Source organism: Fringilla coelebs (assembly GCF_963513975.1).
Source record: "Fringilla coelebs genome assembly, chromosome: 1".
In the NCBI taxonomy this organism is placed as follows: Eukaryota; Metazoa; Chordata; class Aves; order Passeriformes; family Fringillidae; genus Fringilla; species Fringilla coelebs.
In genome coordinates, this window is record NC_140028.1 from 113,738,608 (window position 1) to 113,761,015 (window position 22,408).

Here is a 22,408-nt window from a genome sequence, read left to right on the forward strand (position 1 = left end):
AGGAATGTGTGTCTTGGTAGACTAGTTTTCTGTGGCATAAGTCCAAGCACCAGCTTTCAAGAGCTAAGATGGTTTAATAGCTACCTACTCTCACATTATCCTGTGGCAGGTGTAAGTAATGTTTACATTTTAAGTGACCCTATTATCTCTTATACCTTGATGAGCCTTAATTTTTATTTAAGAAAGGAACTGTGGTTTTCACTTAATCTTGGTTGACAAGGACATATTTTTTCTCCCCTTAGGTGAATATTATGTATCTAAGTAGAAGACTTGCTGTACAAGTGTTTCACAATTTAAAGCTTTTTAAAAGTGTTTGATATAAACTATGTCCTAATGATTTTTTTCCTAACTTCTTTTATTTAAAAGAAGAATATGTAATGTTTTTGTTCTGACTGCATCAGAAATTTTATAAAAAGACAGTTAGCTGGAAACTAGAATAGTTTTATAATCTGAAACACACATAAAATTATTATTTAAGTAATATGGTCGTAAAATTTAAGTTCTACCAAACAGCACGAACCAAAACTTAAAACTTGCAGTAAACTCCATAGTCCCAGATCTCTCAGATATAAAATTTTTGAGATGAGGCAGAAGAGACTACTTGATTTTGCAACCTATTACTTCTTGATGACTTTTCATGACCTTTATCTTTTTTCAATCCCTTAAAAATCAGTTGTTCCAAAAATGGACTAAACTTGTGCCTTGTTGGATATTAGAACTATTTCTGAATGGATGATTTCTCTATTTGCAGTTCACTGAAGGTTAGCATTTCATAGCAATTTAAGCTTTTAAATTTACCTTTTTTTTTTAATTTACAAAATAAATAAAGAAAGGAGAGGGTTGAGTTTTTCTCAGGAATGAGTAATGCTTTTGTGAAGCAAGATTCCTTCTGTAAATACCAGTAGATGCATTTGGCAAACCAATCCATTTAAGCACTTGTACAAAAGAGGGATGTAATCAAATTTGTTATGGCAGTGTATTTGTGACCCATTGATGAAGTCAGAAAATTTTCATTTCAGAAGTTTCTTATGAAATACTTTACAAGAACAGTGGAACAGTGTTAGAATGTGGAAGCCTTGTGTCTTTACCAGGGGGATGGGAACTGATGGTCTTTAAGATCCATTGCAGCCCAAACCATTCTTTGGTGTTATGTTGTGTTCAGTGGACGAAGGGCTAGTCTTGAATGTTAATGGGACTCTCACTTGAATTGCTTATTTCTAGGTTTTCTCTCTTCCAACAGAAACAACTTTTTGAAATTACCTTGTATGTGTGTTCTTTTTCCTGAGCTCTGCTGCAGAGACAGGCTGCAGCAAGGATCCTCAGCTCGGATAAAGCCTGGGGCCCAGCTCTGGTCTGGCTTGGCTGTGCAGTGCAGGGACGGTTTGTCCTCCCTCCCATCAGCACCAAGGGCTGGCTCCTTTCCCTGGCATGGGACGTGAGTGCTGGCAGTGAGCCACAGGTGGAAGTCTGTGCCAGAATCCCTGTGTGGCACTGCCACCCAGGACTAAGCTTTTCCTATTACTGTTTCTACCTGCATGTTTAATGTAGTTGCTGATAATGCCTTCCTGAATATCATTGATCTAACAGAAGTATTCAGTGCATTTTTCACTATGACTGCCCCTACAAACTCATTTGGTTTTAAGTTAGAAAAAAATCACATTTGTGTGTAATGAGTAATCTGACATTTACTGGTTTTGTCAGCATACCATGCCAATCTTTGTCATGTAATGAGAAAACACTCTTCCTGAATGCTTTACCCTATGCTGTGCTAACTATGGTTTGGGATTGTGCTTCTCAGTTTTATCAATTTAAGTATAAGGAGTGTATTCTAAGAGAGACCAAGTTCCTAGGGGCAGCAGGAGATTTCAGGGTACAGCCCAGGTTGTGCTCTGGATTCTAAAATGCGCTGTACTGTGGACAACCTTTGGGTTCCAGTCATGGCATGCAGTTATCCCGTGAAAGAAAGAATTTTCTTTACTTCTTTCGACAGGTTCGGTTAGAAAATTTTATCTCAAATGTTTAATTCTGAGAGCAAGAGATAGCTTTAATTAAACAGTTCCTTTAACAAGAAGAATCCTTGGTAATTAAAGGACTGCTTAGTAGTCAGTTGATGTGTGGAAGACCAAGGTTATATTAAATTATTTTATATTCACTTTTGATACATTAATTCTGTGGAAAATAATTTGACTCCTCCTTGGAAAGGTGCATGAGAAGTTTATAAAATAAGTGAAAAATGCTGTTTGGTCTGAAGTATTTAGTTTCTTTCTTATGCCAGGAACTTCACCATCAATACTAATGTCTACATTTAATTGCATCCTTCAGAAATAGGACATCATTTTTAATTACAAAATTAGCATAGCGGAAGTATTTTTTGTGAGTTAGTGACTTGAGTGATTTTTCATGATAAATGAACAAGGGGGTGGATGTGTGTGTAGAGGCATTGTTCTTGTTCCTTAAGTTTTACCAGAACCAACAATATTTGGAGAAGTCCTGTGGGCTCTGAAATTTTTAAGGGCAAGAAAAGACTTTTGTTCTCACTCTTCTTCCATCTACCTCCTTTTTCCCATTTTTGTTCATCTACCTTCAGAGCAGTCTTGTAAAAGAAAAGGTCACAAGAAGTTGTGCTCATAGATTGCATTGAGCTTATTTTTGTGCATACAAGTACTGTCTGTGATGTAAGGGAAATTAATACCAAGGAATGAGATGCTGTGTTCCAGATCTTTCCTACTAGGGTAATGCATTTGGAGATGTGAGTCAAGACATCAAACAGCTGGATTTCTTCCCTGTTTTATGATCTTAAGGAATGGATTAAGGCCTCTCTTGCAGATACTCCAGTTTTTCCATACTGGAATGCTCCATGCTAGAATGCGATAGATAATGACATTATTTGATTAGAAAAGGCCTCTATATAAAATAAATTATCCATCTTCAGATTATTATTTGAAGATTTTCAGAAAAAACAGTAATTCTTGTCGCAAAGTTTTAGTCTTCAGTTGGGAAGATGGGGTCAGAATGGTATGTTGTGACAGGGTGAGGGGGATCGCACATAAGATGCTATATTTGAAGTGATAGTTGGATATTAGGATTTTTTTTCAGGTAGTGTGTTGCTGTAGGTTGGTATAGGTGGCCTAGATAGGCTGTAGAGCGTATATCCTTAAAATTACTAAAAGGATGGCTGTCATCCTAACTAAACTGATCAAAACCGTGGCTTCAGCTTTGAAGTTGGCTGTACTTTGAGCAAGGTTGGATCAGGTAGCTCACCTGCAGATGGTCCTTACATTCATCATTAATATATGATTGCTCTTAGTTAAAATTTCTAAGTAACAGGGTTTGCGAATCAACATAGATACAAACTTGATTTCCTTTGCTTTTCCTTGTTAAGATGGAGAACAATGTCCTTATTTCTATGAAGCTTTAAAGGCATCTAGCCAAAGACAAGAGAAAGTTCTGTGTGACAAGAGAAGGCCTAGTGATATCAGGGCATTTTTGTTGATCTGTCTCAGACTTTAGAAATCTTCTTTTATGAAAATCTTCATTTTCACAGGAGCTCTGGGGAGAAGTCAGGAAACATAGAGCATTTCCTTTTCTGTAAATGTTATAGGACTTTACCCAAAGTGACTTTTGGAGTGAGACCAACCATGTGAGTGGAGATCAACCATGTGATGGAGACACGTTTCAAGATCGTAACACTTAAGTTTGTTTCATATTGATAAAGGCCTTAAGTAGTAAATACTCTCAGTGGATTTGAACAGCTAAGCTTGGATAAAGTCATGTTGGATTAAAATGAGCAATCATCTCTTGAGCTTTGTATTACTAAATTTAGTATTGGGCAGTCTACTAATTCTATTGATTATTGGTTTATAGTAATTCTGTAAGAAGCTTTGTTTGAAAGTGGTACTGTGCTACAGACATTTACGTGAATAAAGCTTTGAAGGTCACATGATGTACCTTTTGAACTTCTAAACACAATATTCAAGTAAAGGTTGTGTCCCTTGTAAAAATAACACCCCCATGCAAGAAACTTGAATCCCAACCTTTTTAGAGTTAAATTTCTTTCCATTGCTTTCAGTGATGATATATTAGTTTTATATTAATTGCCTTTCTTGGAGGTCTGTTTTTTTATTTCGTTTAGGTTTGGTTTTTTGGCCAAACCAAAATGTTCTGAAAAATGGGAAATCTGAAAAATAACTTGTTTCACCCAATTCACTGGGAATAAAGGAAAAAAATGGCCATGGTTTTGGTTCACTTCGCTTTTCCTTGTAAATTATATTTATAAGTAAATCTCTATCTGTCTCTGTGCAAACATTATTACTCCTATCTGAATAATGAAACTTAAAGAAACACAGACCTACTCAGTGCAGCTGTCTTATTTTTAGAAGGCTTCTCAAGGCTTTGCGTTGTTGAGATAGAATCAAAGTTAAGCTTGTCCAATTTTTATTATGTAGTTTTGTCCCACTTTTGGAGTTGAATATGTCTGTAACCTGGTTTTGGGTAATCAAGACAGTATACTCAACAGCAGTTGTTTCAGATTTTCTAGCCAGTAGTTGAAATGTCTTTATTTTTGACTGTGATAGCAGAATGAAGGTCCCTTTTCCTAAGGAACAGTCAGGTGCACTCATAAGCTTCTGTTTGCTGTAGGTTTTGTGGTTAGTCTATTTTATTGCCACCTTCACTGCTTGCTCTGAAAAATATTTCAGAGGCTTTTTGTCAACAGCAGGTTTTTTCATAAAGTTATTCTAATGGAATTACATTGGATTGTGATCCATTTTACTTTATAAATGCTGAAAATCATTTGCTCATTGACATTTCATATTAGTCCCAAACCACCATTGCAGATGTCTGAACACTTTGCATATACAGAAGTGCTTTGGGGAGGGTGTTCTTGCTTTGCATTTGCCTGCAAGACCATGTCTACGTGAGGAAATAGTCTCACAGTAGTCACTTCTTGGCAGTGTGGGCTGAAGGGCCAGGATCATTACCCATGGCTAAACTGTTCCCTGTCTCTGTGAAACACTTGTTTGTTCAGGTGGCAAGAAGGTGCTTCCTTTAAATCTTCTTTTTGGAGTGGAACAGCAATATCAAACGTTGTACATTGTGGACTGACCATCCAGGTTACTAACAGGGCAGTGCTTGCTTGGTGTGCTTGAGGCAGCTATGAGGCACCTGAACATGATTCTGTGGTTTCTGTGATAGTAAAAGCCATTTGCTGTGGACCCAGGTTTAAAAACACCTTCTGTTTGTTGCTTATTTCAGCTCAGTTTTCCATAGCTTTTACTAGTGTCTTTGCAGCATATCTGCTCTCCTCCAAAATTTTCTACTAGAAAAAAAAAAGTTCTGTCTCAGTGCAATTAGGTAAAAGGAGATAGACTCATCATTTCTACTTCTCCATGCAGCAACATAGTCTTTGACTATGGAAATGGTCACACTATTACAAATGGCAGTTTTTGCAATAGCAAGGTATATTGTTTAAGATGGAAATCCTTGGAAAATCTGTGAGGGATTTTTGTCTCTTATTTGTGGGAACTGTGAAAGACCAAAATGTGGAAGTCCTTATTTCTCAAGGAGTAAAATCCTGAACAGTTTCAGACTCCTTTAAGGTTGGGGGGTTTTTGTTCTTTTTTTGGGTGGGTTTTTTTTAAATTTAGTGCAGTGATCAAAACACATGCTTAAAAGAGTCTTATTTACAATATTAAAGCAAGCAATTATATAAAACGCTTGATTACTAGAAGCGTGCTAGAGTTTCTCTTAGGAAGAAACAGTTCCTGCAAAAAAATCCAGCACTTTGGCAACAAATTGGAGTTGGAGTGTATATATAAACTGTAGTTTGATACCTGCTAATTGAATATATAAAATAAAACAGAAACCCTAGCAGGCATAGTAACAGCACTTGCAGTGAGTGATGGCTCGCTCAGTTGCAGCTTTGAGTGGAATGTGGTGAGTAATGCAGTTATTTTTGAACCTCGTACTTTTGCTTTCCCTATGCATAAAATTATTGTATTATGATGGTGTCAGCAATATGACCATTGTTAATGGTCATATTGCATATGTCCCAATCATATTACATACATATACCAAGTGCAGTGATTTATAGATGTCACACTGGCATTAATTTCTCTGGGAATTGCATTGTGCATAGCAGTCATGCAGGGCAGAGGTCAGGCTGCCAGGCAGGGGCTGGGTATTGTTGGAAGAAACTCACAAAAAGGTCTCTCTCTATAAATAGGGCTGATGAGTACTTCCAGAAATTAATCTCTTTTCCACTCTTACATGGAAACAAATAGCTTTTAATATGCTTAATTTCAGATTTGGTCATAGTGCCAGTCAGTCAGCTCTAATTAAACTAGTGTTGGAAGTGCATCAAGAATTGGATCCTGTTATGTGAAAAGGAATCTTTGGCCAATTAATTAAATGTTGAACTTACTTGTGAATAATGGTTTTGCTTGTATTTTTAGTCAGGTAGCACTGTAAAAATACACAAAACTTCTATAAAGCAATATCTTTTTGGGCTTCGGAATTGGTTTTTTTTTTTTTTTGGGAAATAAGCTTGACATCTTGCCACTTTTTGTTTCTTTAAACCTCTATAATCACCAGGAATCTTAAACATCTTTATGTGTGCTAGGCACATACGTATACATGCATGTATGTGTAGTCACAATTTCTAGGGCTTGCATTCATAATGTAAATTTGCTGCATTTGCATCTGTCTAAGAGCTGGAAGACCACTTCCTTTTCCTTTGGTTAATGTCAGTTTTCTGTAATAACTCTTCAACACCATGAAACAGAGTATTTAGTGTTATAGTTAATTTGTCTCTTCCTGCAATTGTTTGTTTAAATAGCAATGAAAAGCCTATTGTATATGCTATCTGCATTACAGGAGACATGGTAGTAATATGTTCATAACAGTCACTTGACTGATATATTTTGCTAAGATGTTGATGCTAGTATTGTCTTGATGTCAAAGGTCAAAGGAAAAGCAAGATGTTGAAAGTACATGTCTTAAAGAGCAGTATTCATTAATTTGAGGATGTGCTCCTAAATTTATTAAAACATTCTAGAATAGGAAAAAAAACCCACCCCAACATCTCTGGAAGTTATTTGAAGTGTTGACATACATTTCAGAATAGAAGTTCCTTTTATGTTCCTGATACTAAGTTAATGGTGTAATTCAACATCAGTTTGACCTTGAGGTCTTATGTGCTGCTTGAGGAAATACTGGTAGCTCTTTCAAGGACAGAGAACTACTTGCAGACTCTGAATGAAGGGTAATTTCTTGATGAAGTTAATAAGTTGAACCAGGAGATTATTTTGCCATTCTTACAACTGTCCTGATATGAATCCCTGCAAAAAAAGAGGACGAAAATGTAATTTCTCTGCCTTGGCCTCATGTTTATAAAATAGCTTCTTTCAGCGTTACAGGTCAAGCTTGTACTTCTGTATTATTTATTTCACAACTGAATTCTTAAACTGAGTAATGACCTAATAAATAATATGAATAATGACCTAATGTATAATATGACCTAATTTATCAGAGAAATTAGTCTAGCACTAGTTCCTTGACACCCTGGAAGAACAGAAAGGAAATGGTGATGTTAGTTCACTAAAGGTAATTTTTGTCAAGTGCTTTTGGATTGCTATTTCTTAAACCCCTTGTCTTTAGATACTAAATTTGGGTAGTAGGTAATTTTTTGTTTACTTGTGTCCTTTTAAACTTTCTTGAAAAGGCCACAGAGCTGTGTATATCGGAGTTCACGTCCCACTTGGCAAGCCAGGCCGTCGAAGGCATAGGCATCGTGGGCACAGGCACCACAGAAGAAAAAGAGAAAAAGATAATGATAGAGAAGATGGCCGAGAATCTCCATCATATGGTAAGAAGTTTGTTGTGAGCGTTCTTCGTGTCTCCTGAAAATAAACTTGTAGTAGCTACTGTCTGCTTAAATATTGTTTGTTTTGTGCTATTTCTTTTATTCTCACTGTAATTAATATCTTTTTGTGTACAATCAGACAAAGATTTTGTGGTTGTGTTTTATCTAAGTCAGAAGCTGTTGGACTTGGTCCAGCTGTCTGCATGAATGTTCAGCAGCCTGCACTGAATAGGTCAGACTAGAGCTTTGTGATGCTCTCCTGTAGCATGAAAATCTGTGTTATTTAAATTAGACACCTTTTTTCAGATTGTGTAGTCATGTATGCTTCTACCTCTGATTTTTGAAACTAAGCATGTAGCTGTGAAAAGCAGCATTTGCTATGGTAACTTGATCAGTGATCTTATTTAAATATTTACTTCAGCCTTCGTGTTGTCTGTTAGTAAAGGAAATGCACTGCCTCGTAAGTTTTTGGTTTGGATCACAAACTGCTCCCCCCCCCCCCTATCCTCAAGAGACAACAATTTTGTCATACCATTCTCTGAAATTAAAATATTTGGCAGTATGCTTAGCAGTTTTTCAAGATCCTAAGTCCACTTTAACTCCTAAACTGCCATGAACGAGCAGATTATGGTGCAATGTTTGAATTTAAGCATGAACACCATGCTGTTCACTATTACCTTTCAATGACTGGCAGCATGTTCTACATGGGGAGAAATAAAGGAGTTTTCAAATGGAAATGCTCTGACAAATCTCCTTTTATCATTCTACAGTTCTTGGTTTCAACTATCTTCAAGGCCTCCCCTCCCAAATACAAGTTATTATAATGGACATCATGTTTGTAGAGTCTTGCTATACAATTTTTGAAGAAATAAGTGATATTAAGTTGACAGAAATTCACTTTCTCTCTTCTGTTTGCTTCTGTATACTACGTGCACAGGGCTTGGCCAGATTCTGGGGTGTGTTGGTTTTGGGATGGAAACAATCTGCTATAGACCTTAACTAATAAGAATGTTGTTTGAGTTCAAGAACACATTTCAGAATGATGCTACTAGATGGTGGTATATACCAGAACAAAAATGCTAAAGTAAATCTCAGTGTAGAATTAACTTTGTTAGTAATTCAGATCCTACGTTTAAAAGGCCATCTTCCCTCTACAGTAGAAGCCTACAGTTGTATATTCATATATAACAGCTGTAAGAGTGATGTTTCAGTGAACAAAGTTAAGATTTTTTAAATTTGAGAAAATTTAAATAAAAAAAGAAAATTGAGATTTACCTGGATTTTCTATTCTGGCCTTCCTTGAGATAACATTGCAATTAGTACGTTTTTTGAACCGTTGTAATATGAAAATTCACTTGAGGTGAAACAAAATCTTTGTATAAATACTAAAAATATCTTTAAAATCATGTGCTTAATGGGTGTTTTTAAAAAGTTTTGTTTATATTAATTGAAATCTAGTACTTATGTGATTAATAAGGATAGTTTAGTTTTCTAGCTAGTTATTGAGCCTGTTCCACTAGGCAGTATGCTATGAGAAGTTAAAATATTTTCTGGACACTTCAGCTACATAGTTTTCTACTTTCCTATGCTAATTTATACATACTGCTCCAACCATGCAATGAAAAATTTTATCCTACATAAATAGCAACAGACCACAGAAAAATCTGCTGCTCTAACAGTCAGTGCCTGGCTACTCACTGATGACCGTCTTGAACTATTGCTTGGGCAGCTGATCTGTAAGTAAGGCTGTTTGTTTCCATCAGCCTGTTTTGTTTTAACTTTTTCTTCTTCAGTGTCTTGTGTCATGATGGTATTAATTATTTTGTTCTCAAAATGAAAACAAGGTTTCTAGTGTTTTGGTATGTTAATTTCTAGTTTTTTTAAACCATTTTTGCTGGAGATGTTAATTTTCATATTGGCAATCTGTAGAAGAGCCAAAAACAATTGATTAATTTTCATAAAGATGGATTTCCAGATGTTTTCTTTTCAGAAACAGTGCAGAGTTTTTAGAGAGCTTTCTTTTAAAGACATGTATATGTTTCTTTTGTTCCTCTTCCCTCTTAAAGAGGATGTTATTCTGCTTATTTCTAGCTGAGGGCAGGAGAATATACTGTTATGTAATGTTTCCTATTTCATAGAAATATAAATTCTTCTAATTATTTACTTTCTCCTTTTCTTCAAGACACACCATCCCAACGAGTGCAGTTTATCTTGGGTACTGAAGATGATGATGAACACATTCCTCATGATCTCTTCACTGAAATGGATGAACTTTGCTTCAGGGATGGAGAAGAATATGAGTGGAGAGAAACTGCTAGGTATGTCTGGAGTAGATTGTTTCAAGGTATATCTTATAGTAATTTTATTTCAAAGAATTGCAAACCAGGTCTGGCTTAGAATCATCACTGTCTGTAGGAGTTTACTCAATTCATGCACAGCAACCCAAAACTTTACTTCTTCTTTTCAAACTCTGAAAGAATCAATATTGTTTTCAAGAGACCCTCAGTCTTTATGGTACTGTGTTCTCTTCCCTAAAACTGATCACACCAAACATTTTGAAAGGTAGGAGTGTGCAAAGTTATAAATATGGGTGTTCATCCACCTAGTGTGGTATTTGCAGTCTCAGAAATCTCTTTGGTATATTCTTACCAATATATATGGGTATAATTTTTTCTTCAAACATAAAGAAAATTGGGTATTATTTTTTTTCTTGGGTAGTGTTTGATTAATTTTTGGCAAATTGCATGCCTGAATGTTACAGGATGCCATGCTTGGTTTTGACCCTTTACTAGTTTAGTTGCTTCCTTCTACCTATGCATTGTGATGAATTCTTCTGCATTCAGTACTTCCAGCTACCTTGTTGCATGTTAACTTTTGTAGAAACTCAATTTGCATAATCCCTGTGAGTGGGAATCCAGATCAGTTTATAGTTTCACGTGTTAATATTGCCTGGTTCTTAAATGTCTGACTTAGCAGCCTTAGAAGACTTGAACATGCTTCAGAATATGTTTCTTGAATATGTTTCAGACAGCTTTCTAATCCTAAAATACTAATGAAATCAGGATGCAAATCAGGTAATAAGGCAGACAACCATATTCTTCATGAGAACATGTGAATAGACAGGTCTTGGTCAAGCCCAAAGAAACAAAATGGGTAAAAACTAAAACAGTTGACTGTGGTTATTAAGGCCTGATAAAAACGTGAATCAGTTGGGCTGCCTGAGAAAATGAAAGCTGATATGATTTAATGGGATTTTCTGTTCTATGTTCATGCCTAAGCCACATGGAAGAGTGGCATTGCTTGCCAAATTTTCTTCCCAGGAGAAATATAAATGTGTACATGTGAATGCATTTCAGGTGGCTGAAGTTTGAAGAGGATGTTGAAGACGGCGGTGATCGATGGAGCAAGCCTTATGTAGCAACTCTGTCTCTGCACAGTCTCTTTGAACTGCGGAGCTGTATTCTTAATGGGACGGTCATGTTGGACATGAGAGCAAACACACTTGATGAGATAGCAGGTTGCAGCAAAAATTTTTAAAAATACTTTATTCCTAAATTTTGGTCTATAACTTGAGGTGGTTTTGGTGATGTCTGTGTTCTTGAAAATACTGTGTTGAAGAAAAAGGTATTTGCATGCTTGCTGCACTTCTCTTGGTCTGGTTGAGAGGAGCTGGTCCTACAAACATCACTTACAAAAGTGGATGAGTAGGAGCTCCTTAGTATGTACTTTAAGATGAGGCCCAGAACTTGCTTTTTTGTTCTGATCCCTTAATGTGTTCTCTGTCTTTGTTTCTACAGATGAATTGTAAATATCTGCCAGAACATTTTAGGAGTTATTTGTGCACTTTAGTACCATTATTATTAATCATATTTTGGCTGCTGTTAACTTGATACCATTAGTGCAGTTGGTTGTTGCACATCTGGTAATTTTTTCACCTTTATAAGAGGTGAGCAGAAATAAATGCTGTACATGTTGTTTGACCTGCTGTGTTGAGTGTCCTCACTAATCACATGGTCATTTTGGATACGATACAGGCAGCTTTCAAGACCTGCATACATGCATACATACATACATACTTACACATATATATATATATATAAAAAATTATATTGATACATGCATACATACACACATATATATACATTATAAATGTCTGCTTGCTCCTAAATGAATTTAGAATTAGTTCTACATAATTTCCTGGTATCTCTTGCTACAGGTACCACACAGGAATTACATTAGACTTAGGGTTAATCAACATATGTGTGAAGGACTAGGTGTTTTGGCCTTAAAAACTTTGCCAGCACTTGAAATGTTTTCTTGTTTTGAAATCCTTGAAATTCGCTCAGAAAATTGGTATTCCCTTCCTATTTTTCTGACTTACTGAGCAAGAATGTTCAATACAGCTTTGTAAATGTAAAATTTGGATTTATAATTTTTTTTTTAGTAATCAAATTTAGTGATACTCTTAATGCATAAGGAAAGTAGTTGCTTAATTCCATGTGACCAGCACTCTGGGTAGCAGGCACTTGAGTTGCAGCTAGGATGCCGTAAGAGATTGTGTGAATTTGTTTCAAGTTAATTTTAGGTGCCATTGTGAAGCATGTGGCTTAGCAGTGCTTGATATACAAGTATGCTGTCTTGTTTCCAGAAGCCAGCAATACCCAGTAGGTAATATTGTTTGTTACTCATAACAGGACAGGGAGGGTGGCAGGTTTCCTTTTGAGAACTTGTAACAAGTGGCTGTGTGTTACCAGTGATCTCAGAAGGAAGCTGCACTGTACTGACAGACGCTTTACTGCATGTTGTTCTGTTAGAACAGAGCCCTACCCTGAGCCCTAACATTTTCCATTGTGAGAAGTTCTATGCAATTTCATTTTAACAATGTAGTTAAGTCTCAATACATTAGTTAAAACTGGGAAAATATATTTAAAAATGTGTCACATAGGTTTGTGATGCTTTGTGCAGGTTGAGGTCCTTTATGGGTTTGTTTTATATTTTTTATTTTTTTAAAAAGATGGACCTCTAAGAAACACAGTAGGTATTTTCCCTGATATGTAGCCTTTCTTTCCTGGTATGAGCATACTGGTGAGATGCCCTTTTGAAACTTGATGTTGTTTGACAGATGAGTAGTTGGTTTTAGATTATATACCTAGATTTTGTTTCATACTTCCTCTGCTAAAGCATGTGGATCACGTGAAGTTCAGTAAAGAGTCTCAGTAGAGCATCTTAAGATGACAGGAGTTGTGTAATTCATCTCATTCCATAGCAACTTTCACTTTTAGAGTGAATATACTTTTAAAGTAGGGAACACCAAGTTAAGACTGTCATAAGTCTACTTTCTGTTGTGTTTGTGTTTGTGTACTCACTCCTAGTGTAGGTTTGTTGAATACAATAAATACTTTTTTGAAAGTGAGTTTCCATTGAAAGTTGAAGTAAATGGCTCAAATTATAAGGTAGTTACTACCTTATATTTCTTGAAATGATGCTACTAATAAATACCCTCTCTTGGATCTACATGTTGTGCTTTTCTTATTCTCACATTTGCTTGTTTAGTGACCTCTGAAAATTTCCTGTGTATTCTTGAAGATGGTTTTGCTAAAGAGAAGACTTTTCTTTTAAACAGATTTTGATTTTCTTTTATTATTTGATGCAACTACGATACTTGAGTGAGGCGAAGGAGAGATGTGATAGCTACCTATATAATTCTCTTCTTTTGTTGTTATTGTGTAGATATGGTTTTGGACAACATGATTGCTTCTGGCCAGCTGGATGAATCCATAAGAGAGAATGTGAGAGAGGCTCTTCTAAAGAGGCACCATCATCAGAATGAGAAGAAATTCAGCAGTCGGATTCCTCTAGTTCGGTCTTTCGCAGATATAGGCAAGAAACATTCTGACCCTCACTTGCTTGAACGAAATGGTGAGATAAGTTGTAGCCTCCAGTTCATACTAACCTGGTAAATGATGCTCTCACTGGGAGATGAAGGAAACGTCCGCTGGTAATAACAGATAAGTGTTTCCTTCTTGATGAGCAAAGAACTAACAATAAGTGTGTGTGTGATGTGTAGCTGTGGATGATATTTTTAAATTTACTCAAATATTCTACTCCTGCCTGTATACCATAGCATGCATTATTATTTTGAAGCATAGTAGTAGACATACATTGATCCTAATGTTTCTTTGGTATATGCTTAAATAAAATGTGCAATGTTTGAGGAATTTCAGCATTGTGGCATAATTTATACATGTGTCAGATGGATCCTACTTGCTTTTACAGTCTTGGCACAAGAGATTTAGTGATCATGAGTTCAGTGATGCTGACAGTTACTGTGTTTTAACCCAGTGTTATGTTCATTTGACAAGAAGTTTGCTATGCTAGTGGTGAAGGTAGTACTGTTAGCTAGAACACTGTTTATTTTTATCTTGTAGAGAAGGTTCTAATGGGAACAAAAGTCCCAAACCAAAGAAAGGTATTAGCAATGTTCTTAGATATCTTTTTTGAACCAGTTCCTGAAAATTTATTCTAGACATCCAGTCCCAAATTCCAAATAGCAATAAGTACTACAGAGCAGCTTACTTGTATTCTTGTGTTTTTATGGGACCTCTATTTTCACCTCTGTTCTTTGCTTCCTTTTGCCTTGCATTAAGTAAGACACATGGATTTTTTTATTCTGAATAATTGAAAGTTTTTACTCTGATGAAAACTGAGTTCTGATTTCATGAATCAGTCCTTGAAGTGAACTTTCTTTTCTGTCTTGAAGGATGCCTCATTGTTTAGAGTATGTTTCACTTAGTTAAGTGCTTATTAGGGCTACATGTGCTGGAGTATTCTCCAGTGAATGCCCGAGCTTGCTGATAGTTTTTTTTGTTAGCCAGTGCCTATATGATATTTGCTTAAATATTTTTCTGATAGTTTCAGATTTATTTTTTCAAGAATGAAAATACAGCTAATTTATCTAAGAGCATAATGTCTCCTGTAACCCCTGACTTACGTGTTTTGTTCAGCAAACATGAAAATTTCACACACACAGACTTGGTTTTGCCCATTCTTGAACACCTGTATCCCCAGGTATAATCTTTCTTGACAGTTATCTTTCATGTATCACTTCCATTTTTTAGGGCACTTTATTCTTAGTACTCTTTTTACAAGAGATTATGGGATATATGCTGAAACAAGAAACCAGTATAATATGATGAGCTCCTTGTCAGCATGTACAGATTTACTTTTCTTTTTATTATGCTTTGGTAACCTTCTAATAAGCTGGCAAACCAAATATGCGTATGTGCATATTAGTTCCTAGGCTCCCCCTCTTAGGGGGTGTTGTGTGTATTAGGGCATGTTTGTGATTTATCAGGTATACTTATGGAATTTAGTTATTACTGTAGTGATTATTACAGGCAACCAAGTCTGCTCAGTTGGTCCTATTTTCTTTACTGCTCTGCAGTTTTGATGTTTTAATAGTTGAGTTTGGAGGCTTTTGTTCTTAAATCAGGTTTATATCTGAAGAATCCACTCTTTGGTTGTTTGGGGGGAGGGGAATGTATGTGACCTTTAACTGGGCATGCTTTCTGCACCTCCTTGTTAATTATTCTGGGGTTGTTCAACTTACAGGTCCCTGTAGTTCTTGGTATAAATGTGAGAGTAAATGTGTCTAGTTTGCTGTTTCCTTGTTTGATGGCATGGTACATGAAACCAGCATGTTTTGGATTTCAGGGATTGTAGGAGAAGTCATCAGTAATGTTTTCAAGGAGACTGGTCATCCCAGGAAAAGTATTTGTGGCAAATGGGAGAAATGGTATCACTAAACCTTTTAATGGAAGTACTAATATGAGCATAAACAGTCTCTCTTCCTGCTTAAGGAAGAACTGAAAAATCCGTTACAAACTCCAGTCTGAAGGAACCGTCACAAGACTGTGTTCTCTTCATAAGAAATTAGTGAGACGTGGAAGCTAGAGCAACAAAAGTAACAAGGGATTTTGGAGAAATATTTGGTTTTAGCCATATGGGGCTATTGATAAGTCACAGCAAGAGGATATGGAGAAGGGGCTGTGTATCTCATTTTTGTGCCCTCTTCAAAAATATACATTAGACTACAGCTGCCTGGGAAAATTCTCAGTAAAACATGACTTTTATTGGAAGACAGTTGCATTTAACACGTTTAGATACGTTTGGTCATGATCACTTTTAAAAAATTAATAAGTCTTTGTACATAACGGAGTTAACTGATAGAGAAGTCTTGTAATATTTTGGTTGCTAATGATTTTTTAGTTTATTTTTTTGAATGGATTAACAGCTGCTGTGCAATTTGGAATAAGGAATTCTAGAAAAATTAAAGAGTCAGTTTCAAGAGATAAATTTTTTTTTGTTAACAAATCTTACTCTGACTTAAGATAATATCTTCTCCCTCAGATCTTCAACATTTTGATTAGTACTCCTCAGTAATTTCTGACTTCCCTAATGTCTGGTATCAGATCTGCTCTTATCTCTTACCTTACTTGCATGAGTATGATACTTTGGCCCATAAAGCTTGCAATTTACTACGTAAATTGTTAATGCATATTTGTATCTGTGTGGGTTTGGATTGGTTTGTTTAATTTAATATAATCTATCCCTTTTGTAAGCCTCATGGTGTTCCATTTGTTTTATCTCAGGGGAAGGCCTTTCAGCCTCCCGCCACTCTTTGCGAACAGGTCTCTCTGCCTCCAATCTTTCCCTGAGAGGAGACAGCCGTTTGTCGGTTCTTCTCAGTTACCTTCTTCCTTCTTCAAGAGCTGGGACCCCGGCAGCCTCAAGGTGTACAACCCCTGTAACCACCCCTCAAAACACACCACCCTCCAGCCCTACCTGCAGCCCAACCACAAGTGCCCAGCCAAGCCCGCTTCAGGGCAAGGAATTGCTGGTGTCACCTGCCAGTGATGATATTCCTTCAGTAGTAATCCACCCACCTGAGGAGGACTTAGAAGTGCAGGAAAGCCAGGAAAAGAAGACAGAGGAAAATATTGGCAAAACACCAGGCAACTATTGAAATTTAAGCTGTCCATGTGTGATGCTCTCTGCATCTGGATCACTTGCACTGCAATGTTTTTGGCACAAAAAAATACGATAACCATTACCTCTGCCTGCATGTTTATTTTTTCTCAGTTGTGACTGTCTTCTTGTTTGGCATTTTTAACTTTTTAGCTTTTAACTAAAGCAAGCAAAAAGTTCTTTAATTAACATTCATTTGTGTAATTAAAAAGGAATATGGTTTTAAAATCTAATATATAAGCAAAATGTCAAAAATGGTGGCCTTTTCCTTTCACTCACCTACAGTCCATAGCAAGTTTTGCTTTGGTTTTGTCAGTGGTTGAGTTAAAGTCTTAAAACCAGTGTTGGATATCCTGAGATAGGTACAGCTGAAACTATGGTAAAGTATTAGAGACGAATATGAAAAGAATTAGGAAGGATGCAATTATCAGTGGCATTCATAGTTTAGTTGTGTCATGACTCTTTCAAGCAGTTTTATTTTTATTTTTGTGCTTTTTAAAACCATGACTGTTAAAACCAGCAGTAGTTAACTGATGAAATGGTCAGGTTCAGTTCACCTGCAGCTGTTTCCAGATAGTTCTCCATTAGTGCACTGCTCTAGCATCAGACACTCCATTAGTGGTTTTTTTTGTGTTTGATATGCAAAATTAGAGACAGTAATTAGGAGCTTGTAATTGTAGGCCAGAGCTCAGCAATTTATTATTTTGTTATCTGCAAAGCTATTCTTCTTTATATGTAAAAAGGTATGTAGGTGTATAGGTAAGTTGAAAGAAACTGTTAAACTTTGCATCCTTTCATGAAATGCTTTTAGTATAATTTTCACAACATTTGCATTCTGCAGACGTACTGTTATACTACTTTTACTTTTGCAAAATTACCACCTATTTAGAAACTTCACAATTCTACTTGGCAGATTGTATTTTTAAGGGGGGGAGGGGTCGTCTTTCCTTTTGGTTTTCAGGCTCTTCCTCCCCTTACTAGAAATTTGTCTTGCCAAAATCCAGCTTGTAGGTTTGACTGTGTTAGGCCTGTGTGTGCTGGGAGCAGGGGGGCTGATCTCCTTCAGTTCTTCCATCAGTTGAGGCTTTGCTTGGTTTCTTCCTCACTTGTTTAATTAGTAAGAGCACACTGTTACATTTAACAGTGGAAATATGCTGACAGAGAAGAAAGAGGCTGTGGTTATCTGCCTTTTCACATTATCAGCCAAGTCACTGAAAAGGAAAGAAACTACGTCATAGTTTCTTATCTTCAGTTGAAGTATAGAGGCCTCATCATTACTTAAATTCAGAAAAGCAAACACAAATCTCTTTTTCTGACTTCCTTATGGGAAATTAAGAGAATTCACGTGACGATAATTCTGTCACAGGTCATCTTCCAAATGTGCTTAGAAATCAGAAGTAAAAGAATAGCTGTAATTATTTTTCCAGTTCTCATTTCTCTGACAGGAATGACAGCATGCCAGACACAAGATCTTTAGAATCCAGGAGAAGGGAAACAAATGGAGCTCAAGTACATGATGCTATTACCATCATCACTAGTAAGGCTTTCTGCTAGAATCTCCAAGTCATGTTCACATCAGTTTTGTTCCTCATGTGGATGTTTCTCATAAAGAAAAAAATCTGAAAGGCATGATATCTCAGTTAATCCATAAGTCTTTCCAGAGAATGATAAACACCAACAACGAAGATAGTTTTGTTTTCTGGGGTTTTCCCTGCTTTTTTAGTTCAAGAAATCATTTGACCACAGAAAGACACGTTTTTTCCTTAGATTTGCTTTTGAAGACATTCTCAGACTATGACTTCAGGGCTGCAACTGGACCAATTTCTGTCTTGGGAGGCAAAAGTCATAGAAAACCCTGACAAGGAAGTCAACTTCCTGGTATTAATTAAGAAAAAAAACCAAACAAATCTTCCTGGTCCATTCCGCTATAGCTTATGATCTGTATCACCTCTCTAGTAATTCAGAATTCTGCAGTCTGAAAACATTTTACACATCTGTATGATTGAGTTTGGTTTGCCTCCTGTGAGTGTGAGGAGCTGTTTTAATTTTCTAATAGGTGGCTTTTTTCTATATACATTCCTCTGTCATTTGCCATGTATTATTCAGACTTTTTTTTTTAGTTTTCATAAATAGCTGGAAGGTTACTGAACTTAATATGAGTTACTGTAAAAGGAGGGAAAAGAGACACACCTTTGGTCTACCACTTAATTTTAATCAGCCAGTCATTAGTTCATAGTAAGTCAACTAGACACAGGCTTCTCTTATAATGTTTTTTTAATTTTGTCATCAGTTGAAGAGCAGTGTTTGTTTTCCCATCTTTGAACTGTTGAATAATGAATTCCATAGGAAGGGCTGGGAAATGAGCTGTGTCACAGCTAAAAATTACTGGTTAATTCACCAGCATCACTGAGGTTTCATAATGTCTGTGAACAACAGCAGAGTAGTCTGTTTTAATAGGTCTTTTGGTCCACTGATAAATGTACTTTAAAACTGAGCAAAATAACATTTACAGTGGCTTTCCTCTTAGAGTAATTGCTTCGTGAAAATATTGATTCAGAGAAGTTTGCATATTTGCCCTCTCGTATTAATTTGAACATTAGAGCTGCATTGGAATTTAGTTTTAAAAATTGATTTTAATTTCCTCAAGTACAAATATGGTTGACTTCATATTTAGAAGATTTGTATTATATATTTTTTGCCTTTATAAATACAGTTATTTTGAAATAGTCATGTTTAGATGTTGAACTCATATATTACTCATCTTTTTAATATGAAACAGATGTGAGACAACTGTATGTAATCTTCTTGCTTTCTTTTTTCTGTAGATAATGTTGATTAGATTTTTGTGATCGTAATAAGTGTAGTTGGCTAGAAAAAGCACATGATCTTTAGTGATGCTGTAGTTATAAATACCTTGAGTTTATGAGGTTTTATTCCAAATTACTCAAGACTCACTTCACTGTAGTCTTTCAAAGGAGACAAGTGGTCCATCTGCCTAACTTAACATCAGGAAGAGTGCTGTGTTTTTAAGGATCCCCCTCAGTAGCTTCATAACAATGAGTTTCTCTGTCTTAAGATCTGAAAAGTACTTCTAGGTAGTTGTCCTTGAGTTTGCATCTACTGAACCAGAGAAGAGGGGGAAGTAAGTTATTTTATTAATGTGAGTTTGGAATAGAAGTTTTTCACTATTAAAGAAGATTAATTCTTAAATTCAGAGTTTCTCTATAAATGGGAGATTGATGGATGTGTGTAATGAGGACAGTCTCATATGGAAATGCTTGCTAAGGTCTGGAAACTTGTGAGCAGTATTGTCTTGTGAGACCAGCAGTCTGTCCAACTGCAAGGCCAACAGAAAGGAAAACTATTCACACATGGTTTAGGATCAGACAAATATTCCTGTGTCAGTGCCAAAACTTGTGAGCCTTGACTGTGACTGGTGAAATTTTGAGGGTAAACCTTTTAGAAGAATCAGTATCACTTTAGCACTGAAAGAATAAATATTTCTGCTAATATGTAGAATCCTTATTCTCTGTCCTTATCCTTGATTATCTCTCAGTTTTTTGTTCTAGTCTCTGTTGTTCTTGCTCACAGTCCTTTTCCAGAAAGTGCAAAATGATGCATTATGGCTCATCTTTCATCAGTTAAAAACATCCTAAGTTACCTGTATTGCTTCAGAGAAGGGGAAAAATGAAGATGTTTAGATGTCTAAACTTTTGTATGGTGCTGCTCTTCTGCAATAACTGTTTAATATTTCTTTCTAGTTCTACAAACATCAACTCCTAAGCAGTTAAATGCTAAGATCAGCTCATTTCGTAGGTGGTGGTTGATGGTATGATTCTTGTGAATAACATATAAATCTTGAATCAGAAGAGTAGAACATGGTATTTGTTGTTGGTTTTTTTGTTTTTGTTTTTTTTTTTTTTTTTTTTTTGTTGTTGTTGTGTTGGCTCATTACTTATGCATGTTAGGATTTATGAAGGAAATGACAGCCTATTACCTTGATTTGGTTTTTGCTTCAGGAAAAACTACCCACACCACTTACATCCCTTATGAACTGTAAGAATGGAAATTAGCGGCAAAGGCTTTGACCTGCATGTTTTTGTTGATATCATGACCTTTTGGAAGATCTTTTTGAAAACAAATATGGGGATGAAATAAAGTTAATTCAGTCATCATTTGAAATGCTAAAAAAAATTCAAAGTGGAGAAATTATAAACATGGGGGTATGCAAGTAGTTATGTGGCAGTAATTTTGGTAGAGCAAAAGCCTGAAGATAGCCAGAGAAGGTTTTGTTTATATCTTCACTAGAGAGATGCTTGACCTAAATACAAACTTTCTCCATGTAATACAATATTTAGGCTTCAGTCTTAATCTAGATGTGGTTTTGAAGGCATGTGAAAGCATGTTCTGTCACCACAGCTGAAAGGTCTAGTGTAGACAAGCAAAAAAGGCCAAATACATTTCTAGTGCATGTTAAACTGAACAAGCAAAAGCTCTGTAATTCAAAAGGTGGGATTTGGGCTTGGTTATGCGTGCCTAGACCAGCTTTTAAAGGTTAATTGGGTAGAGAGAACCATGATGCAACATGGAATTCAGTGTGTATGAATGCTTGGGTTACTTGCCATTTGCACCCTTTACTGAACCTGCAATTTGGTGCTGATGGCAATGTAGCAGGATTCATAACACAGTTTTGTTTTGGTGCAAGTGTTAGAGGGAAGCTGTATGTTGAACTTGAATGACTTTATTGTGTGTTCTCTTCAGCTCAAGCGTATATTCCACGTAGTAACACATGGTTGGATGAATAGTGGGAGCTTAGGTCTTTGATTGAAAGCATGGTTTGCAAGCTATCCTTCATGTAGTACACTACTTAACTTTTACAGATTAGTTAACATAGTTGGCTACATTCCTTGTAGTTACAGCGTGAGGCTTGATGACACTTTTTACAACTGCAGTAACTGCTACACAGCAGACTAGAGGTGTTTGCGTTTGGTGTCCGAGGACTTCTTAGTATGGTGAATATGCTACATACTAACTGCTGAATCAGTTATGATTAAAATGCCAGCAGTTATCTTTTCTGCAATTAAAGTAGCTGATGTTTTCTGGTGACTGTTTTGCAAATGGCCATCATTTGGGGCAATACCTAATTTTTAAAATTGTGTCATTTTTTTGACAACACGGTGACTTGTTAATGTTGCATTTATGATACTAATGTAGGGCACTTACTGAATAACGTGCACTTTTGCATTAAGCAAGCTGCCACATTGAGTTTTGGTAGTGTTGCACACTCAGTTCATTTCCTGCACCATTTTCAACTTATCTCCTTTGTTTTAATTTAGGGCTGTTGGCATCTCCACAGTCAGCACCTGGAAGTTTGGAGACTGGGAAAAGTGGAGATGTTAAAGCTACTGGGACAGGAGGAAGCAGAGAAAACAGCACTGTTGATTTTAGTAAGGTAAGTAACATTAAATACCTTAGTGTTTAGCATCAATTAACTATGTAACAAAAACTGTGCTGGTTGTA

At 36.2% G+C, this 22,408-nt stretch overlaps 1 protein-coding gene across 7 annotated transcripts in view; it reads left to right on the plus strand.

Moving 5' to 3' along the window:
* Positions 1-22,408, plus strand: part of SLC4A7 (solute carrier family 4 member 7) — a 93,506-nt gene that overhangs the window by 39,154 nt on the left and 31,944 nt on the right. For all 7 annotated transcript variants that reach the window (XM_084222913.1, XM_084222916.1, XM_084222919.1 and 4 more), the window contains exons 3-8: positions 7,721-7,864; positions 10,044-10,179; positions 11,218-11,378; positions 13,592-13,780; positions 16,513-16,875; positions 22,225-22,340. In XM_084222913.1, coding sequence (XP_084079039.1) covers positions 7,721-7,864; positions 10,044-10,179; positions 11,218-11,378; positions 13,592-13,780; positions 16,513-16,875; positions 22,225-22,340 — 1,109 coding nt within the window. The remainder of the gene's footprint in view (positions 1-7,720; positions 7,865-10,043; positions 10,180-11,217; positions 11,379-13,591; positions 13,781-16,512; positions 16,876-22,224; positions 22,341-22,408) is intronic.